The 11,646-nt window shown below is 45.2% G+C and overlaps 1 protein-coding gene across 1 annotated transcript; it reads left to right on the top strand.

Moving 5' to 3' along the window:
• The first annotated feature begins 3,551 nt into the window (after positions 1-3,551).
• Positions 3,552-11,646, top strand: LOC5509213 (glutathione hydrolase 1 proenzyme). Its single transcript, XM_001629693.3, has 9 exons — positions 3,552-3,702; positions 4,576-4,786; positions 5,719-5,923; positions 6,194-6,386; positions 6,889-7,193; positions 7,759-7,895; positions 8,089-8,279; positions 9,425-9,665; positions 10,184-11,646. Exons 1-9 carry the CDS (start codon positions 3,698-3,700, stop codon positions 10,454-10,456), a joined length of 1,761 nt encoding a protein of 586 aa, XP_001629743.1. The 5' UTR covers positions 3,552-3,697; the 3' UTR covers positions 10,457-11,646.

Here is an 11,646-nt window from a genome sequence, read left to right as displayed (position 1 = left end):
TGCGTATTTTCTTATTATTTTACACAGTAGATATAGTCTACACAATTTTAAAAACCTTCCTGAGAAAAAATTCAAACTTCAGAAAGAAAAAGTGAGAAAAAAAGATTAAAATAGTTTGATTTTGATCCGAAAAGTTTTCGATTTTCACAACTTGCGCGCGCGCTGTTGACGAATATTGCCAGTTTTGAACAGAGTGCGCGCTGTTTTACTGTTTCGAACGTAAAATCTTGACTCTCCTAATTTGTGCATGTTTATAATTAATAAGTAATCATACAGTTTTCTCGTTCAATTCGGGATAAATTTGCACTTGAGAGTTTTTCAAAAGCTCGCCGAAGACGGCTCGTGCAATTTTGAAAGTATTAGAAAAACACACTCGTTCAAATAAATTGAACTTGAAACTGCATGATACGTAGCAAGAAAGGAGTTTCGGTCGATTATTCTGATTTCTCAAAAAGAGGAAAGGCAAAATCAAAAAGAATGAAAATAGCCAAATTGAATTATTTAGAGAAGACTTAGTGTATTGCAAAAATGCGCATGTAACATTTGCTAAGCACATGATTATTGATAAGGAGTATTTTCCATTATTATTGGTATTTACTGTCCTATATGTTTTGAGACTTGTTCAGGGCAGAGTTATTTCTAAAACTCTGGAGATTTATCCAGGAGACGAGTTGACAGCCAATATTTGGTGCAGCCTATTCGAAAAGATATGACTTATTATGATAAAGTAGATAATGATAGGAAAAAGAAAGATGTATAAATGTAAGGGATGTGGCTAAATTTTTCTTCTGTAAAAATAAATAAATTACTTATGATATTTTTGTGACGTGAAAATTTCGCAGTTAGAGCACAGGTAACCCAAGCACTCGGTTTGTATTCTAATACGTAAAAGAATTTGTATAGTGATGAAAAAATGGAAAATTTAAGAAAATAGAGTCAAAAACGAATAAAAATAGAAAAGATGGCAATTGCCAAAGCGCGAGCACAATACTCGTGTCCCCCTCTTTTATTTGCATGATCTGTTTTTGCCAATTAGAAGCAAGTTGTCAGAAATTTGATTGGGTAATTAGCTCTAATTATGTAAGCTTTTTGACGTCATCTATCACTAACTTCGCTAATTAGCCCCGTTTTGAGCACAGAAAAGTTAGAATCACGAGATAATAGTAGCAAAAATGTTTCAATTTGTAAAGTCCCACCCTATAGGGACCATCGCAGTTGGTGTAGCCATTGCCGCTGCCGTGTACTACAGGCATTCCATCAAGAGCTACATTTTCGGCGACGACAACGAGGTGAGTGCGCTAGCTACATGTGTAGTGAAGGCAATGAGGTGAGTGCGCTATCTACATGTGTAGTGAAGGCAATTGGGTGAGTGCGCTATCTACATGTGTATCGAAGGAAATGAGGTGAGTGCGCTATCTACATGTGTAGCGAAGGCAATGAGGTGAGTGCGCTATCTACATGTGTATCGAAGGCAATGAGGTGAGTGCGCTATCTACATGTGTAGCGAAGGCAACGAGGTGAGTGCGCTATCTACATGTGTAGCGAAGGCAATGAGGTGAGTGCGCTATCTACATGTGTAGCGAAGGCAATGAGGTGAGTGCGCTATCTACATGTGTATCGAAGGCAATGAGGTGAGTGCGCTATCTACATGTGTATCGAAGGCAATGAGGTGAGTGCGCTATCTACATGTGTATCGAAGGCAATGAGGTGAGTGCGCTATCTACACGTGTAGCGAAGGCAATGAGGTGCGTGCGCTATCTACATGTGTATCGAAGGCAATGAGGTGAGTGCGCTATCTACATGTGTATCGAAGGCAATGAGGTGAGTGCGCTATCAACATGTGTAGCGAAGGCAATGAGGTGAGTGCGCTATCTACATGTGTATCGAAGGCAATGAGGTGAGTGCGCTATCTACATGTGTAGCGAAGGCAATGAGGTGAGTGCGCTATCTACATGTGTATCGAAGGCAATGAGGTGAGTGCGCTAGCTACATGTGTAGCGAAGGCAATGAGGTGAGTGCGCTATCTACATGTGTAGCGGAGGCAATGAGGTGAGTACGCTATCTACATGTGTAGCGAAGGCAATGAGGTGCGTGCGCTATCTACATGTGTAGCGAAGGCAATGAGGTGAGTGCGCTATCTACACGTGTATCGAAGGCAATGAGGTGAGTGCGCTATCTACATGTGTATCGAAGGCAATGAGGTGAGTGCGCTATCTACATGTGTATCGAAGGCAATGAGGTGAGTGCGCTATCTACATGTGTAGTGAAGGCAATTGGGTGAGTGCGCTATCTACATGTGTATCGAAGGAAATGAGGTGAGTGCGCTATCTACATGTGTAGCGAAGGCAATGAGGTGAGTGCGCTATCTACATGTGTATCGAAGGCAATGAGGTGAGTGCGCTATCTACACGTGTATCGAAGGCAATGAGGTGAGTGCGCTATCTACATGTTTAGCGGAGGCAACGAGGTGAGTGCGCTATCTACATGTGTAGCGGAGGCAATGAGGTGAGTGCACTATCTACATGTGTATCGAAGGCGATGAGGTGAGTGCGCTATCTATATGTGTAGCGAAGGCAACGAGGTGAGTGCGCTATCTACATGTGTATCGAAGGCAATGAGGTGTAGTACACGCACAGTTCAGTGTTAATCCATTTTCACGTTTATTCACTCAGGAGGGCGATGACTCAAAGAAGGAGCAAGAGGGTGGAGACAGCAAGGATGCCGGGATACCACCACCCGCGCCCGCGCCCCGCCATGCCCGGAGACAAGAGGATAATTTTGGCGGGTTCCGAAGGGGATTCCTACAAGGCCGCCGATTTTAAGTCGGCTACCGTTCGGATCCCCCCGAGGGGCAACCGAAAGCGTCGTCGGGAGACTAACGGATTTGAATAAGGACACTTGAATAACGGACAAAAGGGTACAAAAGAGTTCATAGACAGCATTTACCAAGACAGCATCACGTGATCTGGGAATCAGCTTAACAATCAATCAAATGACACTATTTGGCCGAGGATTTGGCTACAGCTTGGTGGATTAATACAATTTTTTAAAAATCCAAGCGAAAATTCCGTACTGGACAATTTCCTTTTAACTATACTACAGCGCCGAGACAGGCGACAGTTTGGTGTCTTTGTTAAACCCGTTTAAATCCAAACGCAATCCCATACTTGATTGCCTCATGGTAATTAATTCTTCTAATTTATCAAATTTTAATAACTTAGTGCTGTTGTATGTAAACATCATAAAAAGAGGTATAGCCAACGTTTGTAATTAAAATAGATATAGAATTATCTCACGCTTTTTTTACTTGGGATGAGAGGTGGAAAGGGGACAAGTAAGCAGAGAAAAACACTTAGCTAAGAATTGAGCAACAACTCCTTTAAAACAAAACATTCCAATCGACAAACATGCTCCGCAATGCGCCACTTTCTGCTATGAGCATCGCGGGTGACTGCGTTACATTAGTCAAGCAATCACACTCGCGGTATGATTAGTGCTTATTTTGTTGCTCCTAAAAAAGAGCTGACGGTAAATAATTCAAGGTCAAGTGAGTTTATTCGTGACCAAGCATGACCGTGTGAGCTCAGCAAACTGCTGCGGCATGACAGAAGCACTTTGATCTATAGAAGAGCTCTCTTTGTAGTCAGTGTTGATCAAGACAAGTTAACAAGGAATTCAACCACAGGATTACCATAGAATGGGGTAAGTTTTTTGTTTAGAAGGTTAGCTAAAGGGTGCATAATGTAATGTGATAATTCGCTTTCACTTTGAACGGAAACATAAATAGTGCATTTTGCAAGTGTGATTATGATGATTTACTTTTTAACTAGGACACGTAAGACATGTAAAATAGATACTTTGTCAGAGTGGGGATAGGGGTATGAAGACCGTTGCCATAAAATGTATCTTGTACCTCGTACCTATTTGTTGTAGGCCCTTTGTTGTCACCTTATACTATTTCTTTATAAAACACACACTAACATGACTGTTCTGCTTTACTGGTTTTTGTATCTCTTTGAATAACTCTGATAACGGTTTCATGTCTGACAAACGCGAGGAAGTAATCATGAAATTAAGGCATCCCCACCCCCTCCCCGCTAAAGTGAGATACGTTATGTATGTGACCTTGTTATTTAAAAAAAACCGATGTTGATATTACACTCCCCGGGAGCACTATCTTCTTTAGAATATCGGCCCTTGACGTCAGCAGTATAAGTTCAAGCAGATAATGAAACTCGCGTAGACGCATTTTTCGTTGAAAAGAATCGCTTTTTTTAGAAACATCTCTCAAATCTACCTCGACTAGTAAAAATGTGACTGAAATTGAAAGCCTGTATTCGTGTTTAAACCCGAAGCTCGCTAAAATATGCAGATCACGGCTCATGGACGCCATTTCTCGGATGACGTCAATCACGCACGCTCTTTTAATATCATCTGATCTTTGAAATAAACAACAACAACAACAAGATACGCAAGAGCGTATGTGGACGCGTAATAATAATGTTTATAATATCAACTGCTATCTTTTAAATACCAATCATGGAGTGAGTTGATAAGGTTTTAACTAAATTTCAGGTTAAAAAGACTTCATGTCGTCATCATCTTCGTCGTTGCGGTGATCATTGTGGCAATTGCATTAGGAGTGGGACTGGGCCTTGGTCTTAAGAAGAAAGATAGCAAGTCCGCTGACCCCAAGCCCATATTAGGAGAGGGTCCGTTTAAAAGCGGGGTTGTATCTAGTGATGCAGACGAATGCTCCGAGCTTGGCGCAAAAATGCTGATCAAGGTTGGCTGGCTCACTTTAGCCCTTGTTAAATGGTGTTTAAGGTTTGCTGACTCACTTTAGCCCTTGTTTAATGTTGTTTAAGGTTGGCTGACTCACTTTAGCCCTTGTTAAATGCTGATCAAGGTTGGCTGACTCACTTTAGCCCTTGTTAAATGGTGTTTAAGGTTGGCTGACTCACTTTAGCCCTTGTTAAATGTTGTTTAAGGTTGGCTGACTAACTTTAGCCCTTGTTAAATGGTGTTTAAGGTTGGCTGACTCACTTTAGCCCTTGTTAAATGGTGTTTAAGGTTGGCTGACTCACTTTAGCCCTTGTTAAATGGTGTTTAGGGGTGCCTGGGGAGGGGTCGGGGGTCCTTTGGTTATCTATGGTGCACGCATTTACAAATGGACATCATCATAGGAAAACCTATTTATCCATTGCTGACCAACGTTGTGCGCCCCACAATCCTTATTTCCCAAAGCATATCCGTGGTAACAGCAAGTTACAGGCCTTCAAGAATCCATTAAATTGTTTTTCCCAGTGATAATGTCAGGGCGGGGCGACGGACGGGGCGGGGCGACGGACGGAGAGGGGTGACGGACGGGGAGGGGCAGAGGGGGCTCCTCACTTTTCTGAGCGGATGGTTTTTTTTTACATGGAAATGCGCGTTTTTTACATCTACCTAAACAGTCGATTGCTTGGTAAAAAAATATATTATACATTTCTGTTTCTATCATTTTTATCTTCGAAATCACAAACCCTCCACCCTCCTCACTTTTTTAACCATTCCGCTGCCCGTGCATGTTCACGGCCTCTCCTGACCGAGAGAAGCCTGAGGACAAGGCTGTGAAGATAATAACAAGGGCCACGGTTATCGAATGTCCCCCATCTCCCTCCCTTCGCATACACACCACCACCCTATCCGCCCGTGATATACCTCTCTTTGTCCTAGGGGGGTAGTGCGGTGGATTCGGCAGTTGCGACCCTGTTCTGTGTAGGCCTGCTCAATCTGCACTCCACGGGGATTGGCGGAGGAGGGTTCATGCTCGTTTACCAGCGCGACACGAAGAAAGCGAAGTTTCTTGACTTCCGTGAGGTGGCACCTGGAGCCGCTAACTCCACCATGTACGTGAACCAGACGGAGAAAGCTCAGCTTGGTAAGTATACCCGTGTTGATGTTAGCATGCTTGTCCAGGGGCGAATGAAGGAGAAAATAACAGATAAAAGGAACCATACATAGACCATTCCCCTAAATCCCCTGACCATAACAGGCAAAGTCCAAAAACTCACGTTGGAATCGGGAAGTGAGCCTTGAACACAGTAATGAAGAGCACAGGCCCTGCGCAGCGACGCTCTCGCAATCACGCCTCCCAGTCAGACTCAAAGCAAAGTAAAACGTTGTCATTTTCATGATTTCTCGTGTCCAGGAGGGCTAGCTGTAGCCGTACCAGGAGAGGTTCGAGGTCTTCACACGGCCTGGATGGAGTATGGCAAGCTTCCGTGGAGAGACTTGGTACAGCCTACCATTGACATGGCTAAAGGCGGCTTCAAGATCATTCATGCTCTTCATGACGCCATGAAAGGCGCCATACCTAAAATTTCTGCCGATCCTGGACTAAGGTGAGATTTCGACACTCTGAACTCGATTGCCACTTGTCGTTTATTGCACGTCCATTGCGCAGTCACTACACAAAATGCAGGCCCGTACCCAGGGGGGGGGGTGCAGGGGGTGCGAACGCACCCCCCCCCCCACCCCCACAACGGCCGAAGGTCCACTTTCGGTTCATAATAGACGTGCTATTTGTAGACAAAACTATAAAGCACAAGCTAAAACACTCTTGCTTGTAGCCATAAAAAAATCCCTCTTTGTTCTTTCGGGGGTGTTCAGATTTTTATCTGAGAACTCCCCCCTCCCCCCCACGGAAAAATTAGGTCCACTTTCTTGGATCCCCCCCCCCCAAAGAAAAATCCTGGGTACGGGCAGGGAAAGCATGGTCTGCCGTACTCATTGCATGGTTCTTAACTAAGGGTGGGTACGGCAACTCCTGGCCATCCGTCTAGCGATATGAGATAACTTTTCCTGCTATACGTAAACCAATAAGTCTTGGCTATCAACTCACAGAGCTCTCTTGATGGAGAATGGCAATCTCAAGCCAGAAAACTCGACAATAAAGCACCCAGCCTTTGCCTTAACACTTGAAAAAATCCGCGACAATCCCAATGACTTTTACGAAGGCTCACTTGCTGCAGACATTGCAAAGGATATCCAGGACGGAGGAGGGATCGTAACAGCTGAGGATCTGAAAAACTACACGGCTCAAACTAATAAAGTACCCATCAAGAATACCCTGGGGGGGAGGACCATGTTCGCCACCACTGGTCCCTCGGGGGGCCCGGTCGTCACTCTGATTATGAACATTATGAAAGGTAAGAAGCAGTGTGGTGTTTTGGCCAGAGTACGAGATGGGGGACTTGTTAGTAGCAGTGTGGTGTTTTGGCCAAAGCAGAGCACGAGATGGGGGACTGGTTAGTGGCAGTGTGGTGTTTTGGCCAGAGCAGAGCACGAGATGGGGGACTGGTTAGTAGCAGTGTGGTGTTTTGGCCAGAGCACGAGATGGAGGACTCGTTAGTAGCAGTGTGGTGCTTTGGCCAGAGAAGAGCACGAAATGGGGGACTGGTTAGTAGCAGTGTGGTGTTTTGGCCAGAGCAGAATTATTATTCGCATTTTATAACACGAGTGGGGGACTGGGGACTAATTGATAAAGTTAAACTCTCGAACCCAGCTTTCTCATTTTGAAAACGGCAGAAAGTACAAGACGAACCGAGTCTTGATAAAGGTAAACGTAGGCCCCGGGTGAAGACTGTTTGTCTATGATCCAAAAAGTGAACTAACCGACACATGATAAGGGTTCTAAGAATATATTTGCACGTGATTTGGTTCTTAGAATATACTCATTCACACGTGCTATATTCCATTTCTCGTGTTTTCTAGGGTACAATCTTGGACCAGAGGCGCGCGCTTCAGACTCCGCGTCAGGGCTCACCTACCACCGCATCGTGGAGTCTTTCAAGTTTGCGTTCGCGCGGAGGGCTTTGCTTGGAGATCCTGCATTTGAGAACATCACTGAGGTATCTTACCAATCACTTCTTTAAAAATTCAAGATCCTCCCTCCTGATTTCCTTCCTTTAGCTAGGTGTAAGCTAGAACATCACTGAGGTATCTTACCAGTCACCTTCTTTAAAGATTAAAGATCCCCCCTCCTGATTTCCTTCCTTTAGCTAGGTGTAAGCTTGAACCCCTAAAGCAAGGATCTTTCGACAGATAATGAGCAAACTGACGAGTCCGGTGTATGCGGAGAAGATTCGTCAGAATATCTGGGACAACCAGACTCATAGCAACGCCTCGTACTACGGAGCGGAGACCGGACAGACGGTAGACGGTGGTACCACTCATCTCTCCATCCTGGCAAGCAACGGGGACGCGGTGTCTGTCACGTCCACCATAAACTACCGGTAGGGGTAGCCGGATTGTTCGAGGCGCTATTTTTGGGGCTCCTGTGGTTCTCTTGGGTTTTCTGTGGTTTATAGTGTGACGTCACACGAAACTTGTAAGGATCAACAGCTACTCTTGCCTAACCACCAGGGCCGGGTTCCTAGAAAGCAGTTAACGCTATCCCAGAGATAAATAAGGTTGTTATCCAATCAAATGTCTCAATAACCATATTTATCCGTGGATAAGCGCTAACCTGCTTTCTAGGAACCGGGCCCAGAACGCCAGGCTAGAGAAGTCTAACTATTATAGTTTAAGGACACTTCTTAATCTAGGTAGATCGTCATCGTATGAAAACTGTTTAGCTATATCCAATATGCGTAAACTTGAGCATAGGCGACAAGTTCAGGCTCTTCTATTATTTTTTAAATCATATAGGATGCAACAGGCTACTTATATTGCCAACTTCTTTGTAACCCGGTCTTCACAGTACAATCTGCGCTCTTCTGTTCATAATCTTACACAGCCATCCTATCAATCGTTATATATGCATAACTCTTTCTACTACCTGATATCACATTTTTGGAACCAACTACCTAACTCTGCTAAAGCTGCTAATTCCGTCTCTGAGTTCCGCAAGAACCTACGCGACATCATTCCACATGGCTGCCAATGCAGCAACTGTATTTAAATTCTCCCTATTTCCCATAATTAGAATTATTATGTAATGTGTAATGTAATCGTTGTCAGTAGTGTTGTCGAGCGTTTGTACCATGAGCTCCCCGAGCTCGGGAGACTGGGTGACCACTCCTCACGTCATCAACGGAAAATAAATTATTGTATTGTATTGTATTGTATTGTATTGTAGGAGCTGGCGTTCCAGTATGGGGTTTCGGCAAGTTCTAATCTAAAGACAATTCCACTCACTTAAACCTGAGGGGCAAGACTTAAGGAGAAGACTTTTTTCATAGGCGTAGTTTCTCTAATACACTATGTAGGGGCACTGAATCGCCTTTTGGCTTGCACGCCCCGGGTCTTTATTCCAAACATACTGGTTACTATCCAATAGTGTAAAAACATGATAAAAAAAATGCTCGAACCCCCACGGTCGAGGCTTTTGGGCCAGGGTACGCGACTTTATAACACTGACTGTCTTTTTTATTTGCAGATTTGGCGCCGCATATCTTGGTAGGCGCACAGGGATCCTGTTTAATAATGAGATGGATGACTTCAGCACCCCCGGTGCCACCAACCTTTACGGCCTTCCCCCAAGTGAGGTGAATTTTATCAAGCCTGGCAAGCGGCCACAGTCCTCCATGGCACCCGTGATTTTCACTGACCAGGAGGGCGACGTCGAGTTGGTGTGTGGCGCCGCTGGCGGGTCAATGATCATCACCAGTACTAGTCTGGTAAGAGGCAGGGGAGTCCCGGGGGGGGGGGGGGGGGGAGGGGGATAGGTGCTTGGAAATGATGATCACTAATACTAGCCTGGTAAGGACAGGGGACCCCGAGGGGGGGGGGGGTAGGTGCTTGGAAATGATCATCACTAATACTAGCCTGGTAAGGACAGGGGAACCCCGAGGGGGGGGGGGGTAGGTGCTTGGAAATGATCATCACTAATACTAGCCTGGTAAGGACAGGGGACCCCGAGGGGGGGGATAGGTGCTTGGAAATGATCATCACCAGTACTAGCCTGATGGGAGAGTGTATTACAAGTATTTGGAAAGTATTACAAGAGGATGAAACTTCTGCTTTCAGGATAAGTATTTTTGTTTCACCACCAAGACAGAAAACAATGGGTGGATCACTTGGTTGGTAAGGGGCGAGGGCCCTGTATTCTCTAGGTTCATAAGGGGACGAGGATAGATAGATATACCCGCCACTATATCAATTCAATATGTTCATATACCACGATGGCTGGTTGTAGGTGTCTATGAGCAAGCTCTGGTTCGGCCGAAGTCTCTCTGAAGCTGTCAAAGAACCTCGCCTTCATCACCAACTCTTTCCCGATGTAGTAACATATCTTGACCGATCGCCCTACGAATTACCGCTGGCAATCCGTAAGGCACTGGAAACTCGCAATCACACGGTCTCCCCCAGGACCTCGCAGAATATCGTGCAAGCTGTCAGTAGAAACAAGGACGGTTCCTTATATGGAATGTCGGACCCAAGGAAATTTGCCCGCGCTGCTGGTTACTAGATCTGTAGCATAGTGGGATACATCTGGCTATTTTAGTGACCACCACCCCATCACTGCGCGTGAGGATTTGCTCCTTTTATTTTGTCCTACTTCCACGCGGGTTGCGGGTTGTTGTTTTGCCAACTCGACAGGAATGAAAAGAGATCATGTAAAATAACTCGGAAGAAGAAAACAAGTCTAACTTAAGTAAGCAAGATTGGCAAATATACTCACAGAAAACTAAATCCCTGACTAGTTTGAATGTTTTGTTTGTCCTGTTTAACCTGTTTATAAATGAAATACAAGAATCTGTACGGTCCGAGATCAGACTCTTTGCAGACGACTGTATTTGTTACCCCACTATTAGATCGCGAGAGGATTGCGAAGAGCTACAGCGAGACATATCGAGACTCGCGTCCTGGGCTGACCAGTGGTCCATAAGCTTCCAAGCAACCAAGTGTAACATGATCCGCATCTCAAGGAAGACCAGAAACAACATCAACCACCTGTACTATCTGGAAGGTGTGGTCCTGGACTTTGTTGAGGAAATAAAGTACCTCGGAGTCACAATAACAAGGGACCTTCGATGGAACAGACATGTTGCTGAAACAGTGAGCAAGGCAAACAAGATCCTAGGCCTACTTAAGCGGAACCTGCACTTTTGCGACACGAAAGAGAAGGAAGCAGTCTACGTAGGCCGCGTTAGGCCGCCGTTGGAATATGCAAGTGCTATCTGGGACCCGCATACCAGCAAGCTCATCGTCGAGATCGAGAAAGTCCAGAGGCGTGCAGCACGCTTTGTTACGGCAGACTATAATTTCTCCTTCGAGCCCGGCTCAATGACGCGCCTCCTTTCCGAACTGGGTTGGCAGCCACTCGAAGACCGCAGGCGCACCTCATCATTGGTGCTCCTAAACAGTGGCCTAAATAATGCCTCTATCCTGCCACTCGAAGATCTGAGGAAACCGTCTCGCGCCTTGCCCCGCACTCAACACTCTGAATTCTATACTATTCCTAACGCTAGAACTGACATACATAAATATAGTTTTTTGCCCCGTGCACTGAGACTGTAGAACAACCTTCCACAGTCTGTAATTGACATGAGAGGCTGCCCAGAGGCCTTCCACGCTGGGCTTTAGACTCGGCACTGCGATGCGCACTGACATATTGTACAATAGGTTGCGCAATTTATTAAAGTGAAGTGAAGTGTC

The sequence above is a fragment of the Nematostella vectensis genome, chromosome 4, assembly GCF_932526225.1.
Source record: "Nematostella vectensis chromosome 4, jaNemVect1.1, whole genome shotgun sequence".
Lineage (NCBI taxonomy): Eukaryota > Metazoa > Cnidaria > Anthozoa > Actiniaria > Edwardsiidae > Nematostella > Nematostella vectensis.
Note: the sequence above shows the minus strand (reverse complement) of the source record. Positions and strands in the feature narration are given on the sequence as shown.

Coding starts and splice junctions, on each gene's coding strand:
- LOC5509213 (XM_001629693.3), top strand. Junction 4,787..5,718: donor GCGCAAAAATGCTGATCAAG/GTTGGCTGGCTC, acceptor TCTTTGTCCTAG/GGGGGTAGTGCGGTGGATTC. Junction 6,387..6,888: donor TCTGCCGATCCTGGACTAAG/GTGAGATTTCGA, acceptor ATCAACTCACAG/AGCTCTCTTGATGGAGAATG.